Here is a 22921-nt window from a genome sequence, read left to right as displayed (position 1 = left end):
CGAGCTGATTTTATACTTTAAAATGAACTGGCAACATGGAATACCGATCCATAATGCACAAAGAAATTGAATATCAAGCTGATGTTCTAGTGTGATTTTGAAGGACTTTTTAATCTTGGGCCAGACCAAATACACATGATCTGAAGAGTACTAGTCTTCTACTTTAAGGAAAACCTGGAATTAGCCTGGCCCAAGCTGATTTTATACTTTAAAATGAACTGGCAACATGGAATACCGATCCATAAAGCACAATTTTTTTTATGTAAAGCTGATGTTCCAGTGTGATTTTGAAGGACTTTTTCATCTTGGGCCAGAACAAATACACATGATCTGAAGAGTACTAGTCTTCTTCCTTAAGGAAAACCTGGAATTAGCCTGGCCCGAGCTGATTTTATACTTTAAAATGAACTGGCAACATGGCCTACCGATCCATAATGCACAAAAAATTGAATATAAAGCTGATGTTCTAGTGTGATTTTGAAGGACTTTTTCATATTGGGCCAGACCAAATACACATGATCTAAAGAGTACTAGTCTTCTACTTTAGGGAAAGCCTGGAAATAGCCTGGCCCAAGCTGATTTTATACTTTAAAATTAACTGGCAACATGGCATACCGATCCATAAGGCAGAAAAAAGTTTAATTTAAAGCTGATGTTCTAGTGTGATTTTGAAGGACTTTTTAATCTTGGGCCAGAACAAATACACATGATCTGAAGAGAACTAGTCTTCTACTTTAAGGAAAACCTGGAATTAGCCTGGCCCGAGCTGATTTTATACTTTAAAATTAACTGGCAACATAGCATACCGATCCATAATGCACAATTTTTTTTATGTAAAGCTGATGTTCCAGTGTGATTTTGAAGGACTTTTTCATATTGGGCCAGACCAAATACACATGATCTAAAGAGTACTAGTCTTCTACTTTAAGAGAAACCTGGAATTAGCCTGGCCCAAGCTGATTTTATATTTTAAAATGAACTGGCAACATGTAATAACGATCCATAATGCACAAAGAAATTGAATTTAAAGCTGATATTCTAGTGTGATTTTGAAGGACTTTTTAATCTTGGGCCAGACCAAATACACATGATCTGAAGAGTACTAGTCTTCTACTTTAAGTAAAACCTGGAAATAGCCTGGCCCGAGCTGATTTTATACTTTAAAATGAACTGGCAATATGGAATACCGATCCATAATGCACAATTTTTCTTTATGTAAAGCTGATGTTCCAGTGTGATTTTGAAGGGCTTTTTCTTCTTGGGCCAGAACAAATACACATGATCTGAAGAGTACTAGTCTTCTACTTTAAGAAAAACCTGGAATTAGCATGGCCCAAGCTGATTTTATACTTTAAAATGAACTGGCAATATGGAATACCGATCCATAAAGCACAATTTTTTTTATGTAAAGCTGATGTTCCAGTGTGATTTTGAAGGACTTTTTCATCTTGGGCCAGAACAAATACACATGATCTGAAGAGTACTAGTCTTCTTCTTTAAGGAAAACCTGGAATTAGCCTGGCCCGAGCTGATTTTATACTTTAAAATTAACTGGCAACATGGCCTACCGATCCATAATGCACAAAAAAATTGAATATAAAGCTGATGTTCTAGTGTGATTTTGAAAGAATTTTCATATTGGGCCAGACCAAATACACATGATCTAAAGAGTACTCGTCTTCTACTTTAGGGAAAGCCTGGAAATAGCCTGGCCCAAGCTGATTTTATACTTTAAAATTAACTGGCAACATGGCATACCGATCCATAAGGCAGAAAAAAGTTTAATTTAAAGCTGATGTTCTAGTGTGATTTTGAAGGACTTTTTAATCTTGGGCCAGACCAAATACACATGATCTGAAGAGTACTAGTCTTCTACTTTAAGAAAAACCTGGAATTAGCCTGGCCCAAGCTGATTTTATACTTTAAAATTAACTGGCAACATGGCATACCGATCCATAAGGCAGAAAAAAGTTTAATTTAAAGCTGATGTTCTAGTGTGATTTTGAAGGACTTTTTAATCTTGGGCCAGACCAAATACACATGATCTGAAGAGTACTAGTCTTCTACTTTAAGTAAAACCTGGAATTAGCCTGGCCCAAGCTGATTTTATACTTTAAAATGAACTGGCAGCATGTAATAACGATCCATAATGCACAAAGAAATTGAATATAAAGCTGATGTTCTAGTGTGATTTTGAAGGACTTTTTAATCTTGGGCCAGAACAAATACACATGATCTGAAGAGAACTAGTCTTCTACTTTAAGAAAAACCTGGAATTAGCCTGGCCCGAGCTGATTTTATACTTTAAAATGAACTGGCAATATGGAATACCGATCCATAATGCACAATTTTTCTTTATGTAAAGCTGATGTTCCAGTGTGATTTTGAAGGACTTTTTCATCTTGGGCCAGACCAAATAGACATGATCTAAAGAGTACTAGTCTTCTACTTTAAGAGAAACCTGGAATTAGCCTGTACCAAGCTGATTTTATACTTTAAAATTAACTGGCAACATGGAATACCGATCCATAATGCACAATTGTTTTTATGTAAAGCTGATGTTCCAGTCCAATTTTGAAGAATTTTTTAATCTTGGGCCAGAACAAATACACATGATCTGAAGAGAACTAGTCTTCTACTTTAAGGAAAACCTGGAAATAGCCTGGCCCGAGCTGATTTTATACTTTAAAATGAACTGGCAATATGGAATACCGATCCATAATGCACAATTTTTTTTTATGTAAAGCTGATGTTCTAGTGTGATTTTGAAGGACTTTTTAATCTTGGGCCAGAACAAATACACATGATCTGAAGAGTACTAGTCTTCTTCTTTAAGAAAAACCTGGAATTAGCCTGGCCCGAGCTGATTTTATACTTTAAAATGAACTGGCAACATAGCATACCAATCCATAATGCACAATTTTTTTATGTAAAGCTTATGTTCAAGTGTGATTTTGAAGAACTTTTTCATGTTGGGCCAGACCAAATACACATGATCTGAAGAGTACTAGCCTTCTACTTTAAGGAAAACCTGGAAGTAGCCTGGCCCAAGCTGATTTTATACTTTAAAATGAACTGGCTACATGGTATAACGAGCCATAATGCACAATTTTTTTTATGTAAAGCTGATGTTCTAGTGTGATTTTGAAGGACTTTTTCCATCTTGGGCCAGACCAAATACACATGATCTAAAGAGTACTAGTCTTCTACTTTAAGGAAATTTTGGGATTTGCCTGGCCAGAGCTGATTTTAGACTGCACAATTAATTGGCAACATGGCAGCACAAAAAAAATATTATTTAAAGCTGATATTCCAGTATGATTTTGGACTTTTTTTTCAGACCAAATACACATCAGATGAAGAGTTCTGGTATTCTCAAAATCAATGCTTTATACTCATTATTTCTGTGCAAAATGGCTTTCATGTCACGTTGCCAGTTCATTTTAAAGGATAAAATCAGCTCGGGCCAGGCTAATTCCAGGTTTTCCCTAAAGTAGAAGACTACTACTCTTCAGATCATGTGTATTTGGCCTGGCCCAAGATGAAAAAGTCCTTAAAAATCACACTAGAACATCAGCTTTACATAAAAAAATTGTGCATTATGGCTCGTTATACCATGTTGCCAGTTCATTTTAAAGTACAAAATCAGCTTGGGTCAGGCTAATTCCAGGCTTTCCTTAAAGTAGAAGACTAGTACTCTTCAGATCATGTGTATTTGGTCTGGCCCAAGATTAAAAAGTCCTTCAAAATCACACTAGAACATCAGCTTTACATAAAAAAAAATGTGCATTATGGATTGGTATGCTATGTTGCCAGTTCATTTTAAAGTATAAAATCAGCTCGGGCCAGGCTAATTCCAGGTTTTCCTTAAAGTAGAAGACTAGTTCTCTTCAGATCATGTGTATTTGTTCTGGCCCAAGATTAAAAAATTCTTCAAAATTGTACTGGAACAGTGGCTTTTTTGTGCAAAATGGCTCGTTATACCATGTTGCCAATTCATTTTAAAGTATAAAATCAGCTTGGGCCAGGCTAATTCCAGGTTTCTCTTAAAGTAGAAGACTAGTACTCTTTAGATCATGTCTATTTGGTCTGGCCCAAGATTAAAAAGTCCTTCAAAATCACACTAGAACATCAGCTTTACATAAAAACAATTGTGCATTATGGATCGGTATTCCATGTTGCCAGTTCATTTTAAAGTATAAAATCAGCTTGGGCCAGGCTAATTCCAGGTTTTCCTTAAAGAAGAAGACTAGTACTCTTCAGATCATGTGTATTCGGCCTGGCCCAAGATGAAAAAGTCCTTCAAAATCACACTAGAACATCAGCTTTATATTCAATTTCTTTGTGCATTATGGATCGTTATTCCATGTTGCCAGTTCATTTTAAAGTATAAAATCAGCTCGGGCCAGGGTAATTCCAGGTTTTCCTTAAAGTAGAAGACTAGTACTCTTCAGATCATGTGTATTTGTTCTGGCCCAAGATTAAAAAGTCCTTCAAAATCACACTAGAACATCAGCTTTACATAAAAAAAATTGTGCATTATGGATTGGTATGCTATGTTGCCAGTTCATTTTAAAGTATAAAATCAGCTTGGGCCAGGCTAATTCCAGGTTTTCCTTAAAGTAGAAGACTAGTTCTCTTCAGATCATGTGTATTTGTTCTGGCCCAAGATTAAAAATTCTTCAAAATTGTACTGGAACAGTGGCTTTTTTTGTGCAAAATGGCTCATTATACCATGTTGCCAATACATTTTAAAGTATAAAATCAGCTTGGGCCAGGCTAATTCCAGGTTTTCCTTAAAGTAGAAGACTAGTACTCTTCAGATCATGTGTATTTGTTCTGGCCCAAGATGAAAAAGTCCTTCAAAATCACACTAGAACATCAGCTTTATATTAAATTTCTTTGTGCATTATGGATCCTTATTACATGTTGCCAGTTCATTTTAAAGTATAAAATCAGCTTGGGCCAGGCTAATTCCAGGTTTTTCTTAAAGTAGAAGACTGGTACTCTTCAGATCTTGTGTATTTGGTCTGGCCCAAGATTAAAAAGTCCTTCAAAATCACACTAGAACATCAGCTTTAAATTAAACTTTTTTGTGCCTTATGGATCGGTATTCCATGTTGCCAGTTAATTTTAAAGTATAAAATCAGCTTGGGCCAGGCTAATTCCAGGCTTTACCTAAAGTAGAAGACTAGTACTCTTTAGATCATGTCTATTTGGTCTGGCCCAAGATTAAAAAGTCCTTCAAAATCACACTAGAACATCAGCTTTACATAAATACAATTGTGCATTATGGATCGGTATTCCATGTTGCCAGTTCATTTTAAAGTATAAAATCAGCTTGGGCCAGGCTATTTCCAGGTTTTCCTTAAAGTAGAAGACTAGTACTCTTTAGATCATGTGTATTTGGTCTGGCCCAAGATTAAAAAGTCCTTCAAAATCACACTAGAACATCAGCTTTATATTAAATTTTTTTGTGCATTATGGATCGGTAGGCCATGTTGCCAGTTAATTTTAAAGTATAAAATCAGCTCGGGCCAGGCTAATTCCAGGTTTTCCTTAAAGAAGAAGACTAGTACTCTTCAGATCATGTGTATTTGGTCTGGCCCAAGATTAAAAAGTCCTTCAAAATCACACTAGAACATCAGCTTTATATTCAATTTTTTTGTGCATTATGGATCGGTAGGCCATGTTGCCAGTTTATTTTAAAGTACAAAATCAGCTTGGGCCAGGCTAATTCCAGGCTTTCCTTAAAGTAGAAGACTAGTACTCTTCAGATCATGTGTATTTGGTCTGGCCCAAGATTAAAAAGTCCTTCAAAATCACACTAGAACATCAGCTTTACATAAAAAAAATTGTGCATTATGGATTGGTATGCTATGTTGCCAGTTCATTTTAAAGTATAAAATCAGCTTGGGCCAGGCTAATTCCAGGTTTTCCTTAAAGTAGAAGACTAGTTCTCTTTAGATCATGTGTATTTGTTCTGGCCCAAGATTAAAAAGTCCTTCAAAATCACACTAGAACATCAGCTTTAAATTAAACTTTTTTGTGCCTTATGGATTGGTATGCCATGTTGCTAGTTAATTTTAAAGTATAAAATCAGCTCGGGCCAGGCTAATTCCAGGTTTTTCCTAAAGTAGAAGACTAGTTCTCTTCAGATCATGTGTATTTGTTCTGGCCCAAGATTAAAAAGTCCTTCAAAATCACACTAGAACATCAGCTTTACATAAAAACAATTGTGCATTATGGATCGGTATTCCATGTTGCCAGTTCATTTTAAAGTATAAAATCAGCTTGGGCCAGGATATTTCCAGGTTTTCCTTAAAGTAGAAGACTAGTACTCTTCAGATCATGTGTATTTGGTCTGGCCCATGATTAAAAAGTCCTTCAAAATCACACTAGAACATCAGCTTTATATTCAATTTTTTTGTGCATTATGGATCGGTAGGCCATGTTGCCAGTTCATTTTAAAGTATAAAATCAGCTTGGGCCAGGCTAATTCCAGGGTTTTCTTAAAGTAGAAGACTAGTACTCTTCAGATCATGTGTATTTGGTCTGGCCCAAGATGAAAAAGTCCTTCAAAATCACACTAGAACATCAGCTTTACATAAAAAAAATTGTGCATTATGGATTGGTATGCTATGTTGCCAGTTCATTTTAAAGTATAAAATCAGCTCGGGCCAGGCTAATTCCAGGTTTTCCTCAAAGTGGGAGAGTAGTTCTCTTCATCTGATGTGTATGTGTTCTGGCCCAAGATGAAAAAGTCTTTCAAAGTTTGCCAGTTCATTTTAAAGTATAAAATCAGCTTGGGCCAGGCTAATTCCAGGTTTTTCTTAAAGTAGAAGACTAGTACTCTTCAGATCATGTGTATTTGTTCTGGCCCAACATGAAAAAGTTCTTCAAAATCACACTTGAACATCTGCCTCATATTATTTGAGCGCAATGGCTTTTAAAATATAATTTTATTAAATATATATTTAATTATTTATTGTAATATATAATTATAAATTCAGTAATTAAAATAAATATTTTACAATATACAAAATTATATTTAATAAGATATTGTATATTTACATTGTTAATAAACAGATGTACTGCTTTTCTTCATTCTATCTCCTTCAGTGTTGATCTGTGAGGTGTTTAATATAAACAGCGGGTGTTTGTGAACGCTCCCTTTAGTTCACGGTGGTTCAGTGAAGCGGCAGCTGCGAATATCAAACCAACTTCAGCCGGGGAATACGAGGCTGCGAATATCGAGCCAAACGAATCTGGAGCTGCGAATATCAAACCAACTTCAGCCTCGTATTTCAGCTGAAGGACCAAAACAGCCCAGTCTGACTGTTCTCACACTAAAGATAAGCTGCTGTAATCAGTGAAGCTTGTGTTTAGTATTGCAAACTTTAACGTACTGGTTTTAAAAATATCTGGATACGTGTGGACAGGCCGGGAAAAAAAAGCTGACTAAATTTTGTACAAAGGCTTTTATTTATTTATCCACTTTTTTAATTATATTTAATTTTACATATAGGGTTCAGATCTCAAAACTAGGGTAAACTGTCTCCTGGGCATCCGGCAGTGTATTCAGAACCATTTGTGATGGCTTCAGAGCGTTTACACAGCGTTGTGCTTAAATACGGCTTTTCACTGTTAAAATCCGCCATCAACAGGCGGCCGCATGTAACTGCAGCAAGCATTTTAGGTGGAGCATAAAATCCGAATAAGACGCTTGTAAAAAAGAAGCAAACGTCAGTGTTTAGAGGTTCCGACGTCTAGAAAATGTTATTTAACCAAGAACCAAGAAGTTACCAAAAAAAAAAACAATTGAGCCTGAAGATCAGTCCTAGAACTAAACAAACTTAATTCAAAACAGACAAATAAATAATCAATGTGAAAATGCAAACTGATATAGCCCTGAATTACAGCAGACAGTTGACTGCATACAAGACCACATTAACCCGTTTCTGCTCACAACCCCGTGACCTGTAAACTACGGAGAGGATTTAGTGCCAAATTATAAAGCACTATATTATATGATATTACTATATTACTAAATTATAAAACACTTTCATAGAAAAATGAAAATGTAATTAAGTGCAATTCTGACACAAATTTAGCATTTGGTTTTCAAAATGTAAATTCGTGTGTGTTATTTTTTCAATAAAGAGCAGTGAAATATAATTGTGGTTTTGCATTTAATTTTGACACTTATTCTGCAGGTCAGTGTGGAAAAGCAATACAATTTGTGGATTGCATTTACATTTTTCCACAGTGTTCTCTTTTCAATTTGGCAGTAAATCTTCTCCATAGTAAATTACCGATTATAGCACATCTTAACGCCACAAAGTTTTTACGCAAATTACGTTCCCAGGTTTGGCCCCGCCCCAGAAACAGCAATAGGAAATTTTAATATTACCAACAACATAAACATCTATTTATAAAAATATAAATAAAAAGAAACAAACAAAAACAAAGCAAGCAAGCAAAGACAAATAGTGGGATTAAAAGTATCTTCAAAGTATCAATGGATTCATGAAATTTCTAATTTTTTTGTTGTTAAAAAAAAGGTTTGTATATAGTTCTTAATAGACACGTTTAGCTAATTTAATTGTGTGTCTATAACATTTACCTAAAATAAGAATCAAATTCATTATAAATCTCTCATTGTGGTCAAATAAAGGGTTATCAAAAATGCATTTTTTTTTTATCTTTGAGAAGAATTTCCTTACCTAACTAACGTTCGCTTTACGTCCTTCCAAGTTGTTGAAAGAGGGACATATTGAGCTACATTATAGCATTATTTTCCTCCATTAAAGCGTCATATTTAACGTCAATAGTTTTAGTTTTATTAAAATCACATTAAAATCTTCTAATTTAATGAAAAAAAAAAGTATATATTATAATTATCTAAAACGTCTCTAGTCCTCCAGGCATACCAAACTACATTATTAATTTTGTCCCCTGCCCATATAAATATAGGGAAGTAACTGTATGAATCTGATTATTTATGTATTATTAGTAGTAATCGATTGACTCCACTCTAGTGTTCATGTTTTCAGTCGTGGTCTGTACACCATTAACTCCAGCTGGTGGCGCCATCACTGCTTCACCTCTGCGTCTCGCACTAACTAACATCCTGCGTCATTTCCACAATGAGAGCCAGTGGAGCGGTTTGAAACCGACGCGCACCAATGAAAACGTACGGACTGTTTGACGTAGTATGATAGACACAGAACTGCCCAATCCGCGTTTAGCCACACGGGCGACGCTAGCTTGCTACCAGCCAATGAGAGTCGACCATAAGGTCTCGGGTTGAGTTGAGCGCGGCTCCTCCTCCTTCAGTCTTCTTTGTGGGCAGCCCTGGTTTTGTGTGCGGCGGATTATTTCACCTACTGTAAGGTAACGGAGATTGTACTGGCCATTTATTTCTTTTTAAGAGTATAAGTATTGAGTTTGTTTGGTGTTAATGGATGGAGTACAGTAAGAGTAATCGTTTAAATGGGTTTTAAAGCTGACGGGCTGAATCGGTGCATGTGATGGAGCTAGCGACTAAAGACGCTATATTAGCTGGTAGCAGTGATTCACTGCACTAAAACCTTATGGCTATAGTGAGCAGTGATGGTTATCGTTAGCTAGGATAGTGTAGCTGCATTAATAGTAAACCCGATAACGCCGTGGTCTACGCTTTACTACTGAAGTTTGGCGTTTATATCTTAATTTTGCTAATTTTGTGTCGAATATGGCCAGCTTGTGTTTCCCCTGTAGCATTATGTGGCTAGCTAGTTAGCCAGCTAGCCTAGCTATATAACTGGCTACGTTAGCCTTTGGGTAGGTTAGCTAGCTGAATGGAGCACGCATGTGAAAATGATGCATTGGGAGTTAATATTATTTAGCATTAGGTTTGTTTCTCTAATGTTTTAAGCGTTAAATCAGTTAAACGTATTTATTTTCAGGATTGCTGCTATGTTAGTTGATTTTATTAATATACGCTTCTTGTATTTAGTTAGTTGAGTGATTTCCTTTGTCAGAGAATCGTTGTTGATTTAGCCATATAGCTAACGTTAACGTTAGATTTCAAACTCAAATTACTTCTCGCTCCCTGTTCCCAATTCCCTATGTACCCTAGCTAGTGTACGGCGTAGGTTACCTAACTAGCTGGCTATGTTAACTAAATAAACACAGAATTGGTTTCTCAACCCTAATCGTATACTGTTAAAGGGTTTGTAGCCATTTGTGATTCGGTCCCATTCAGTTCAGCCCGCTGGACCAAGCATCAGCTGGACTGGCTCTTTGTCTGTGGCCACAGATGAAAGGCAGGGATTGCTGTAGATTGTTTTCTGCTGTTGTTGCTGCAGTGTATAAGTTAGTGTAGAGCTTGTTGTCTTTAATCTGTGTATGTTTTTTTTCTACTCCTTTTCAGATGCAGGGAAACAGAGGACCTCGTCCCGAGCACCACAACCACGGCCCCCAGAGACAGCAGACCAACCCCCAGCACGAACAGCAGCAGCAAAGGAAGCCCGCTGGAGGAGCAGACAACAGCAATGGCCAGCACACCGACTCCACTGACCAGGCCAGCCTCAGTAAGACCCTGCTTACAGTGTGTTCATGTGACTTAAAGGCTCAGTCCCATTTCTCTTTTGTACCCCTACACCTTGTTTTCGAGTGTATCCCCTTCTCTTAGAAAAAAGTTACAAGGGGAAGGGGTGAAATCCTCCCCCTAAGAACGGGACATCCCTTATACCCAAACACCAAATACAGATATAACCATAGCAGTGGAGTGTTAAATTCAGCAACCTAGCTGCTGATTAATAAGTTAACATTTTATGTGTCCATTCCTTAAGTTCTCTGTGATGTAACTAGCTTTCATTATATGTTTTTGTTTTCTATTTTTCAGATACGCATTAAATGCTACAGTCTTTGCCTGCTGTGGCACCATTTAAGGTGGAATGATACTGTTAGCTAGCTAGCTTCTGAGATGAACTACTAGGGCATTTTTGTGCTTGTTATGAAGACAATGGCCATGAAACATTAAAGCGACACAGTAAACTCTGGTAGTATAGTGGTTATCGTAAATATCTTGCCAATGATTCTCATAACACTGTTTTTAATAGGCCTATGAAAAATCTGCTTGATGGGTTATGTAGCCCTACCTATACTCTCATTCAGCCTAACAAGAATTTGGATACCCTAAGCCTAGGTGTGCATGTGCAAAACAAAGGGGTGGGTCCAGGGGTGAAATGGAATTGGGACAAAATCTAAATGTTCTGACCTATTGTATACTCTTGTCTAAACTAAAGTAGGTTATATTTGCTGAATTATATTAAACCATGGTTCATCACAACAAGACATGGATAGGAACTGATCATGAGCTATTTTGGTAATTGGTAAAATTGTCTCCCTGTGTCGATCAGATGATGCCCTGACCATAGACCTGCAGAACTTTAGAAAGCCAGGAGAGAAGACCTACACGCAGCGCAGCCGACTGTTTGTGGGAAACCTGCCGACTGGCACCACCGAAGAAGACGTTGAGAAGCTCTTCTCCAAATATGGAAAACCCTCTGAGATCTTCATTAACAAGGAAAGAGGATTCGGCTTCATCCGACTGGTGAGAGCAGTAGCTAAGGCTGAGAAAATATGTGGGGCAATGGTAGAGTTCCAAATGAAAAATGTCTATTGCTGCAGATATTTTAAAATCTGTTTCATTGCATGTATTGTGAGCAATCTAATCATGTTAGCATGATTAGATTGGGATTGTGCAATTTCATTAAATCCTTTGAGATTTAGGATGTAGAGCCAATGAAGTAAGACAGCATTAATTAATGACTTGTTCTTCTTGTCCAAACAATAATAAACATTGCCAATATTTGCGTTGTCATATAATTGGAATTAACTGTAAAATGTAGTGTTTTCTTGTTTTAATGATGCATCAGTGTCGTTTGTGTTTTAAGCTGTGCTTGCTCTAGCCCCAGTTTTTATGAGGCTAAACATGTGAAGCATGTTAATATAGTTCGCACTGTTTAAAAAAATGAATTAAAGTCTGTCTTCTCTCTGAATTACGATTAATAGTGCTGATCCTCTTTTTTTCTCTCTCGTAGGAAACAAAGACACTGGCTGATATTGCCAAAGCTGAACTGGACGATACATTGTTCCGTGGCCGCCAGATCCGTGTACGCTTTGCCACCCACGGTGCATCACTGTCTGTGAAGAACCTTCCTCAGTTTGTTTCCAACGAGCTTTTGGAGGAGGCTTTCACCATGTTCGGCCCGATTGAGCGTGCCATCGTCATTGTGGACGACCGTGGCAGACCCACTGGCAAGGGCATTGTAGAGTTCGCCAACAAACCTTCAGCCAGGAAAGCTCTTGACCGCTGCGCTGATGGAGCATTTCTGCTCACCTCGTAAGTTTTTTAGGCCTGCATATCTGATCCTGGATCAGCAATACGTTAGCTGTGTTTACTTAAACATGTCTTTGTTTTTCTCAAATCCTAGATTTTTTTTGTTTTCTTGATATATTAAATGCATGACTGATGCAAACTGGAAACCTGGTATTTTAAAGGATGAGCATACATGTGATTAACTCCTTTTTTTTTTTTGGAAATGAATGAGAGTCAGTAGATATAGAATTTTTTATGCACAGATCAAAGCTAGGTTTCTTTAGCCTTGCAGCCATGTTATGTACTATTGGTGATGGCTATTTTTTTTTTTGTTCCCTTGAGCAAAAGTTTGAACCCTAATAGTTTCATGTTGAGGTGGGCGATATGAAATGTAATTGATAATTGATGCATTTCTGTGTGAATTGTGGCATGAGAATACATATTTCCTGCTTGATTTGAAATGTGGCAGAATATAGTATTTGTATTATTTTTGTTTGTGTTTAGTGGTTATATTTTTCATGTTTTTTTGCTTTGTTAATGTGTGACAGGTTTCCACGTCCAGTAACTGTGGAGCCCATGGAACAGCTGGATGAAGATGAGGGACTTCCAGAAAGACTGGTCAGCAAAAACCCACAATTCCACAAGTGAGTGTTCTTCTTTCTTGTTCTTCTTTCTTTTTCACATGCATTCCAACAAATCACCCAACACACATGCTAATGCCAGATGTGAGTACAAATGATTTCCAAAATGCACAACTGTTCACACCCATGGTTTTAAATGTGATTCCTGTGCCGTTCACACTGCATTAAAAATCTATTTAAACAAGATGTGTTGTAACTTGATCACAACTGTACTTTCTGATGGGAACTTCTAATTGACTCATCCAGGTCACATGTTCATGCTAGGTGTGAATGTGGCCAGAGACTTGTTGGTGCTTTAAACATCATTTCCAAATCACAAGTAAAGTGTGATTTTCATGGGCAAGTGAATCTAAATGAAAAGTAATGTCAACAAAATACAAATCTATCTTTCTCCCTTCTTAGGGAACGTGAGCAGCCCCCTCGTTTCGCTCAGCCTGGCTCATTTGAGTACGAGTATGCAATGCGTTGGAAGGCTCTGATGGAGATGGAGAAGCAGCAGTTTGAGCAGGTGGACAGGAACATTAAAGAAGCTCAGGAGAAGTTGGAGCAGGAGATGGATGCAGCCAGGCATGAGCACCAGGTCATGCTGATGAGACAGGGTGAGTCTGAAAACCTTCCTCACATATTCAGTTTAGATTTATATAGCCATTTTACAACATATGTCCTGTATCCTTTCCCTGTATAGCTGGGAATATAGCCTGTTCTTTTTGCTGTTTTCCCATGTCCTTAAGTAGTAATCTTAAGTGGTCTGAAAGTTCATCTGGGAAAGTTCATAAAGCCAAGCACACTAAAATAACTCTTACTCTCAATTTAGATCTGTTGAGGAGGCAAGAGGAGCTGAGGCGTATGGAGGAGGCACACAACCAGGAGGTGCAGAAGAGGAAGCAGCTGGAGCTGCGCCAGGAGGAGGAACGGCGCCGCAGGGAGGAGGAGCTGCGGGCCCACAATGAGGATTTAATGAGGAGACAGCAGGGCCAGGGCGGAAACTTTGCAGATAAAGTATGTTTTTGATAATCCGTACAAATACAACACATCATACTACCTAATGCCTACATACTAGGGGTGTACAATAAAAACAAAATTGTAGCTGTTTGACTCCCCTTATGTTCTAACATATTGCAAGTATGGTGATGCCCTTAGTTCTTTCTCTGCTGATTGTGTTAAAGTTAACTGAGCACCTATTAATGCAAGAAATAAAAACTAATCGGTGTGAAAAAGCCTACAGCATTACTTATGTCAACATTGTCAGTAACTGCCAACAAGTCAATATCAAAATACTCAAAACCGACGGTGTCAAAAGTATTCCAGTTTATTACATTTATTCCAATTCCAATTATTCCACATATTACATTTATTCCAATTTATACTCTGGTAGAAGTATAGATACTAGGGTTTAAAATACTTATGTAGAAGCTGAAGTATCAACTCAAGCTTTTTACTCAGGTAAAAATGTAAAAGTACTGGTTTCAAAACTAAAGTGTAAAAGTAATGTAAGGGGAAAAAATGTCAGTAGGGACCAAAGCTTTTGGCTGCACCAGCTTCACACAGAGTAATTTAAACATTGTCAACATGTTCACATCTTAATTATGGTTGTTAAATGCTTAGTACGTTGTTGCTGGCCTATAACAGCTTAATAGAAACTGTTCTAAGTCAGGATTGGAAATTTGATACTTTCAAAGAGCCTATACATCATGCTGTAATTTGGGTGGTTGGACATGGGATTGGTTATGGTGCATATTGCCTCTTGCGGTTTTAGTTTTGAGGAGCTTACAGGTTATTTTTTTTTATTTTCAACTGTAGTTGTGCAGCTCTGTAGAACCACAACCAAAACAGATGAAGCTTTGGTGAATCATGTTTTTATTTGGATTAATTCTAAGTTCATCTTTTCAAACATTCAAATGTGAGTTATGCCGTGTTGAGTGTTTTGCGTATGACTGGATTAATATTATTTTTTTATGGTTAACAGAGGGAACAGGACATGAGGATGCACATGGGAGGTAAGGAACTAACCTTCAAGGAGAAATGTTTTTTGTTTGAGAGCTAGTTATTCATAAGGTACCAAAAACAAAGTGTTTTCCAAATGTGAAAGAATTGTTGTAGTGTAAGAGGCTCTGTAATGTTCTTTAACCAAGGTGTGGCTTAGAATCTGTTCACATAATTTTTATTATGCTGCAGATTATTTGAGACTGCCTATGGATGTTAAAGGTTTTCCATTTTAAAGTTTAATTTAAAAAAAACTGATAAAAGTTAACTGTAAGACTGCTGCAGGTTTTCATTCTAATGAAGCAGAAGCACACCTGATGTCTGTCAGTAAGGCTGCATTGAAGTTAGACCTCGCTGCGGGACAAACGCTACTCTTGAAGCCTTAGTCACACACATTTTAACAAATTGGCTAATATGTATAAAGCCTATTACACGTTCACACTTAACGAATCCTTTTTTCTCTCTCACTTGAAAGAGCTAGCAGCTGTTAGCATCACAGATTAGTTATTTTCTGGGAACTGTGCTAAGATGCTTCTATCATGTGTCATGTGTATTATGGCCTCTAGCTAGAAGTGTGCAAGATCTCAAACCCATCTGTAACTGTCTCTCTTTCTCTTGGGTTAAAGGTCAGGGTCTGCCCATGAACAGGAACCCAATGGGAGGGAACACTGCATCTCCAGGAGCATCAAACCTGACCTCCAGCGAGGTAACTGCTTCAGTCCATTCATACAACAGTTATGCCATGATGCACACATGACTTGTGTGCACACAAAAAAAAGAGGTTCTTTTGGTTGAATGTAGAGAATAAAAAATCGTCTCATTTGCTGCTTTATTTGTTTCTTAGAACACTGGTGGAAATCCTGGTGGTCTTCCTCTGCCATTCCCTCGTCCCGGACCTCCCATTGACTTTGGCCAAAACAAACGCCGCAGATTCTGAGATCCTACAAGACACCCTCCTCTATCTATTTCTTTCTCTCATTATCTATCTCTGTCTCTTTCTTTCCCCCTCCTTTCCTCCCTTCATGATTTAATTTTTTTACACACACACAAACTGTACGATATTTTTAAGCTCAGTCCATGAATTGGTAGTACCTCCGGCACACTTTTTTTTTTTTTTTTTTTTAAGTGTGTGGTATCTTTTGTGAAGTTCGTTTTAAGCTTAGAGTATTCACTTTGATTTGCTTCTGGAGATTCATTATCTTGTACCTTACAGGTGGAAAATTCAATTTTTGTATAGACATTTGTTTTTTCTGTTTTATTGTGATTTATTTTTCTTATTTTTATTTTGTATTTCTCCCAGTGTACTTTTTATATAGGATTAGTAAATTCATTTGTCGGCCATTTTCTGAAATATCCACATTTCTAAACGCCTTACAATAAATCAATTCCATGTTACGCATTTCTTTTGGTCTTATTTCTATATATCTGTGTAAAGGAAATGCATATTACTCACTGTTTTCCAGGGCTCACTACATGGCAAGAGGCCACAGGTTACACATATTAGGGGTGTAACAGTACACACACACACATTAGTTATGGTCTCTTCTTAACATGGTTTGGTACAAAAACACTGGCATGCTGTCCTTGTTAAAGCCACTGTATTTTGATAAGTTGAAACATGTTAAAGGTAAGTTAAAGTGTCATTTAAAATATTTTTTCAGCCATATGTTAAATCAAAATGTGATAATGGTGAGATACAGTTAAATAGAGCATAAAGGTGCAGAAGTATATAAGCATTTATAGCCTTCAAAATTTAACACTGCATACAATGAGGTAATTGCAAAAAATATTGTAAGCTCTGGACTTTCAGAATGCATTAATAAAATCAGCAGAAATGATTGGTGGGACTTCCCTGTGCCCTGAAAACATTAGGACTATCCACCCTTACATTTACATCTGTGGTCATAAGGTACGGCTAGAATAAAACAAAATACACACTTGTAGAGGACACACCCCAGACTAATCGTGAGAATGTTTAATGGTTTAAATAGATCTCCATCTGGTGCTCGGGAAAGTGCTGGAATGATGGAGTCCTTCTTGGCGCGCTAGTTTCTCACTTTTTTTAATTTATTTAAACACTTTCAATGCTACATTAAAACACGGCTTAGACAAAGTAGCTCCATTCACCAATAACAAACACCTCACTCTCCTCAAAATTACTTTTATATGAATCCTTTCTCGTATCAAAAGTTATTTACACAAATCCTTTCCCCAATCAATTAATTAACATGACTCCTTCCTCCAATTAAAATTACCTTACATGACTATTTCCTCCAATCAAAATAGCAAGTGCGATTAATCTTGTATAAACCAACATGTTTATACTTCTCATCCATCAACAATCCGACTCACTCTATCCAGATTGAGAGATTTAACTGGGTAGAGTTTTCTTAGAACGATGAGAAGACAAGCTCCAAAGAAACGGGGCTTTTTTAAATGTGAGGAGAAGAAAGTTGGAATAATTGTGTGAAAATGTAAGAATAAGAAATGAAGTCATCTGAGAAATAATTGCTCCAGTATGGATAACCTAAATTTCTGCTAAAGTAAGGTAACAAAAAAATTGTACTTAGTACACTCCTGTTTATAAATGAGATCCCAGGTGAGGGGTGATTAATGAACAGCATGTGACCTCAAGTGACTTGTTCAAATCAGTAACACAATGTACTAGAAACTAAACAACAAGAAAAGATTTTATTCTAATCTAGGTCATTTTATTATGACTGCATTGACTGATAAGATGAGGTGTGAACTGAAACACATTAGAAACTGAAATGTCAACATCATAATTATATATAAAAATGTAGTAAAATTGTCAGATTACAAGTCAAAACGATGCCCTGTTAAAACAGCAGTTAATCATTTTGTTCTTAGGTGATCCCCTGATCACAAGAAAGATATAATCTTGAATTGAGTTAATTAGTGTAGTATAAACAATATTTGCATCAAAAATACGCACATGTAGCTCTGGAAAAAATGAAGAGACCACTTCAGTTTCTGAATCAGTTTTTTCTGATTTTGCTATTTATAGGTATATGTTTGAGTACAATAAGCATTGTTGTTTTATTATATTATTATATAAACTACGTACAACATTTTTCCCAAAATCCAAATAAGAATATTGTCATTTATAGCATTTATTTGCAGAAAAGTAGAAATGGCTGATATTAACAAAAAAGATGCAGAGTTTCAGGCCTCAAATAATGCAAAGAAAACAAGTTCATATCCATAAAGTTTTAAGAGTTCAGAAATCAATACTTGGTGGAATAACACTGGTTTTAATCACAGTTTTCATGCATCTTTGCATGTTCTCCTCCACCAGTCTTACACACTGCTTTTGGAAAAATTATTATGTCACTCCTGGTTTCAAAATACAAGCAGTTCAGCTTAGTTTGATGACTTGTGATCATCCATCTTCCTCTTGATTATATTCCAGAGGTTTTCAATTTGGTCAAATCAAAGAAACTCATCATTTTTAAGTGGTCTCATTTTTTATTCCAGAGCTGTATTTTATTCTATTCTTATATGTTATAAGTGTTGCTCTTGAAGACTTTATAACAGGTAAAACCATTTGAAACCTATCTAGATGACTTGATGTCCATCATGGGGTTGACTGGAGTGGTGCATTCTGCTTTAAAGGAATTCCTGAGATGTCTGAGACGTCCTGCAGACGTGAAGCACAGATGATGTCAGTCTATTATAAAAGCCCCGAAGTAAGTGGCCTCTGGAGAAAAGCGCACAGCATCAATATTAATCACATAAAGAGAGAGTCGGTCACCCTTCTGCAGGTGAAACAGCGCCCCCTGGTGGCTGGAATACAGATCCACACCGGATTCTATGTTGAGACACTGAGTCGCCGAGGCTTTGGCCAGCACGGTCAGCTCCGGATGCAGGGCTGTTCTCTTAAACAAGTACTGGATGACCTGCAGGTCACGTCCTGAGTGCGCTGTTTCGAAATAAACTTGCGAATAAACAAAATAAATCCCATCCTGTGGCACCACGATTTCTCCATCAGGACTGAGGCGCATCAGGCCCTCCTGACTGCTCTGTCCACCCAAGGCCTCCCAGTTTACACGCTCTAATGCAGGTGCAGCAGCTCCAGGGTCACCTGCAAAAAAAAGTAAAACATTTGGGATTAGCTAGAGCTTCACAGCGTGAAGGAAAAGCAGCAAGTATTGTTCAGCACCTCCAGGAACTCCTTCATTATGCTGAGAAAACTATTCCAGGTGACTCTCCCTCATAAAAACACTTAAATTAAAATACCAAGAGTGTGAAGATCGCTGTCCTCAAAGCTAAATGTATATACATAAGAATCTAAAGTATAAAATCTATTCTGGTTTGTTTAACACTTTTTTGTTTACAGAATAGCTTTAGAATAAAAAGAGGTGTACCCAAACTTTTGACTGGTGTTGTATAAGCCATAATGAAAATGGTCTGGTTAAGTAACCCTAACATATAGCTAGCTTTTTAAATCTACACAACTAAGAAATCTACACAGCTAAGAAAATCACTTTTTAAACAACAAATAAAATACTACACGTCAATACATAGGTTGTTAAATCAGTAATTAGCTGAATAATATAATGTCATACTACAATGTTCAGTGTTTTTGACTATATTTTAGATGTAATCAGAAATAGCCAAAATTGTTTTAGTTGTGTAAAGTTTTCCTTCTTTGGTTTTAGCTCTAAACCTAATGTATATAGAAATTATTGCAAACTAATACCTATCCAATTAGCACTGCACACTTCTCATATATTGCTAGCTGTTAGCCCAGATAGCTGCTAAGCTAAAATGTTTTATCCATTTTTAAGAGAGCAGTCCTACAGTGTCAGAAACATCATAGAGTAAATGTTTTTAAGATTACTGAACATTTCGAAAAAGAGTTTTGTGAGATGATTTAACAATGCAAGTTATCAGCTCCGTGCTTATTAGTAGGGTACAACCTCCTATTAGCTAACCTACATTAGCTTTGTAGCTCCAGTGCAAAACTAAACAAGCAGACTTCCAAAGCAAAACTATGTCTCGACCGATTCCCTGCAATTAGGTCATGGAGACAATACTGCAAAATACTACAATATTTTGCCAAAATATCCATTTAATGTACCAATTTTCTGCATGTGTGTGTACTGTTTCAGCTCCTGCTTGGCTCCAAGGTGTATAGCTGGTTTAAAAATCTGGGTAATGTTGTTCTCTGTGGAAAAAAAAAACACACAGGAAAAAACATTAACATACATGTGTAAAATAGGAAAACAATGTCTGGAGATAAAAGTAGTTAGATAGTGTTACCTCCTAAAGTCTGCCATAATGAGTTCTGGATGTCCAGCAGCATTCTCTGTACCCAAAAAAGTAAAAGCAAACAAAATGTTGTGAGGCTCTGTCAAGTTGAATGAGCATTATCAGCACCAACTATAAAAAAATGCTAAGGTGATGTCATAAAAATGGAGAAATTACAACCAGCTCTTTTTTTGTACATGGCGTAGGAAGTAAAGTGTGGTTTGGGTAAAACCAGGCCAATTTGTTCTTTCAACAAAAAGATTTAAATCATTTTAACAAGCTAATATTTCATGATGCATTGAAATGTTTCCTACTAATCCAACTGAATTCTTTCATGGCCAGCTATTTATATCCCTGGTCAGTACCTGGTGGGCCGTGTGCCGAAATTCTTTTTTCATCAGTTCACAACTGGCTATCCCTCCTCCATTCACCTCATCTTCAGCTGTAAGCTGGTAAAAACAGTCTGTGGGGTACAGACCCTGATTTAGGGATTCATCAGTCTAAGAAAGTGAAGAGAAAATAATTGAAAAATACATTATTGTTTATAAACATAAACATGACAAGATGTCAGCTGTAGTGCTAGTTGTATAACTACCACACAGTACCATAACATGTCAGCCTAGAATGTTTTAAAATAAACATGTAGGATAAATGCATTTGTTGCAAAAAAATATTCACTAGTCTGCTTTAACACGCATATGAATTGGGTGACATCCCATTATTAATCCATAGGATTTGATATGATGTCGGCCATGCTTGAAGTGGAAGGGGCCATCCCAAACTGGTTCTGCAAAGTTGGGAACATAAAATTGTCCAAGATTTTGATGGTAGCGTGAATATTTTTGGCAGTATATTGTGGCATACAATGGTAAAATCATTTTTTTCCAGTGCAGTGGGCAGGGCTAAGCTATTGTTTCTGTGCCTTGATTAAAAAGAGTTCTCAATTAGTGTTATGTGCAACAAAATATTTGAAAAAAAGTATCTCCATTGTAATGGACGCAGGGTCTAAAAGGGTTGGGTACTGTATTTGTTATTTTATTTTGGGCCTCTGTAGGTTAAAACGTATTATGCAATTATTTTTAACATTTTAAATTCCGTGCCACCTTAAGCTGTGCGGCAGTTTAAGTTGTAGTCAGCCTCTGCTGCAGCTGATTTCCTTCATAACCGCTGCACCATTTAAGGTGGAACGTAAAGTTAAAAATATAAACTTGGAATTTCAAATATTAGATACATAAAAAAACATGTGGATTAGTTTATTAGTCTTGTATGTGATACTAAAAAAATATGTTTTTAACTTGTAGCAGTATTTTTTTACTAGTAGCACTAAAAAAAGAATTTCAATTATTTAATCATTTAATATAATATTTCAAATAATATTATCGTTATAATTAGTAGTAGTAGTAGTATTTAAACATGTCTACAGATGGTAACTTAGTCTATATTGTGCCAGGGCTGCAGAGTGCTGGAGAGTGGGTGATAATGTAGGGAGGTACTCACAGTGTGTATATCACGGGCGAAATCAAACAGAAAACAGGCTGTGATCAAGGTTTCCACGATCAGAACCAGACTGAGAAGCAGAAAGTAAGAGCTCCATCTTCCAGACTGCGCGCTCCCCCCGGACTCCTGCCTCAGGTCCGTGTACCCGGCTCTAGTCTGAGTGTCCGCGGTCATGTCTGCGCTCTGCAGACAGTCTTATCATGGCTGGTAGAAAGAGAAAGTGTCCCTCTCTTTCGTTTCTGGTGAACGACAGGGCTGGGATGAGTCAAAGGTCTGTTATTCCTCTGCTCTTCCGTGTTCAGACTTCATGTGTTGTTTTTTCTTCCATGGAAAAGTTGGAAAGTCCCACAGCTCCGCCCCTCTACTCTGACACGAGCGCTGAACCCCTGAACGAGTCGTTCTACTGAACCGCTGCTGGTGTTTCATTAACCATTTCGGACCTGAATTATCTCCAGTGATGGAAAAACTTGTAACAATGCTGTTTTCTGTCTGTAATACACAATAAAAAATATAATTTCAGTTGCACTGGCATAATCTGTGTAATATTTTATATTTCGTAACACTGCTCATGTCAGGCTGTGACTACTGTACAAAAAAAACAACAACAAGAATGTCAAATGGACTTCAGCCATGTGTGTGTGTGTGTGTGTGTGTACTTTGGAAAATAAAAAAACTGTGTGTTTACTGGCCTGACCAAAATACCAACCTGGAGAGTGTCTTCTGTTTATTGCTAATTTAAATGTGCATATTAGGAAGTGCAGTGTGGTGTTGCAAACGGAAAACTGAGCGGAGAATAGTCATTTTAGTACATTTCAGTTATTTTCTGTTTCTTTGCCAGGGTTTTAGTCAGTGGCTAACACTGACATCAAGTGGATGTAAGTGAAATAGCAGACCTGAGACATTATCAGAATATTGTGCCTTGTGGCCCTTACAAATACAAAAAATAATAACTTAATGAAAATTAGCATGCAATGAAAACGTGGTTGATCTAGAGGTTCAGCAAACGATTTTAATTGTTCACAGTGACATTGTTTATTTTAATTGGCATAATATTTGACCAAATTTTGCCATGACAAGATGCAAGGTAAATATGGAGTCAATATGACAAATATTAGTTGAGTATTTGTATTTACTCACCTAATAATTGTATTATTAT

The 22921-nt window shown here is 37.0% G+C and overlaps 2 protein-coding genes across 3 annotated transcripts; one reads left to right on the top strand and one right to left on the bottom strand.

The window, feature by feature from the left end:
- The first annotated feature begins 9287 nt into the window (after nt 1-9287).
- Nucleotides 9288-16379, top strand: nono (non-POU domain containing, octamer-binding). Of its 2 annotated transcripts, none has more exons than XM_007257482.4 (10): nt 9288-9396; nt 10418-10577; nt 11409-11602; nt 12093-12394; nt 12919-13014; nt 13414-13610; nt 13826-14010; nt 14978-15008; nt 15621-15700; nt 15839-16379. In XM_007257482.4, the coding sequence occupies exons 2-10, from the start codon at nt 10418-10420 to the stop codon at nt 15929-15931; spliced, it is 1338 nt and encodes a 445-aa protein (XP_007257544.1). In that variant the 5' UTR covers nt 9288-9396; the 3' UTR covers nt 15932-16379. The 2 variants fall into 2 exon arrangements, with proteins under 2 accessions (XP_007257544.1, XP_007257545.1); XM_007257483.4 differs by having other exon boundaries at nt 9329-9391.
- Nucleotides 16053-22131, bottom strand: tnfsf10l4 (tumor necrosis factor (ligand) superfamily, member 10 like 4). The gene is made up of 5 exons (XM_007257486.4): nt 21766-22131; nt 20634-20768; nt 20281-20326; nt 20099-20185; nt 16053-19099 (listed from the first exon to the last, which is right to left on the bottom strand). The coding sequence occupies exons 1-5, from the start codon at nt 21937-21939 to the stop codon at nt 18681-18683; spliced, it is 861 nt and encodes a 286-aa protein (XP_007257548.2). The 5' UTR covers nt 21940-22131; the 3' UTR covers nt 16053-18680.
- Nucleotides 22132-22921: the final 790 nt, after the last annotated feature.

This window comes from Astyanax mexicanus, chromosome 1, assembly GCF_023375975.1.
Source record: "Astyanax mexicanus isolate ESR-SI-001 chromosome 1, AstMex3_surface, whole genome shotgun sequence".
Taxonomy (NCBI): domain Eukaryota; kingdom Metazoa; phylum Chordata; class Actinopteri; order Characiformes; family Acestrorhamphidae; genus Astyanax; species Astyanax mexicanus.
Note: the sequence above shows the minus strand (reverse complement) of the source record. Positions and strands in the feature narration are given on the sequence as shown.

Coding starts and splice junctions, on each gene's coding strand:
- nono (XM_007257482.4), top strand. CDS start 10,418: ATGCAGGGAAACAGAGGACCTCGTCCCGAGCACCACAACCACGGCCCC. Junction 10,578..11,408: donor CACTGACCAGGCCAGCCTCA/GTAAGACCCTGC, acceptor TGTGTCGATCAG/ATGATGCCCTGACCATAGAC. Junction 15,701..15,838: donor CAAACCTGACCTCCAGCGAG/GTAACTGCTTCA, acceptor TTTGTTTCTTAG/AACACTGGTGGAAATCCTGG.
- tnfsf10l4 (XM_007257486.4), bottom strand. CDS start 21,939: ATGACCGCGGACACTCAGACTAGAGCCGGGTACACGGACCTGAGGCAG. Junction 20,769..21,765: donor TCGCCCGTGATATACACACT/GTGAGTACCTCC, acceptor TCACTTTCTTAG/ACTGATGAATCCCTAAATCA. Junction 19,100..20,098: donor CACACACATGCAGAAAATTG/GTACATTAAATG, acceptor TTTTTTTTGCAG/GTGACCCTGGAGCTGCTGCA.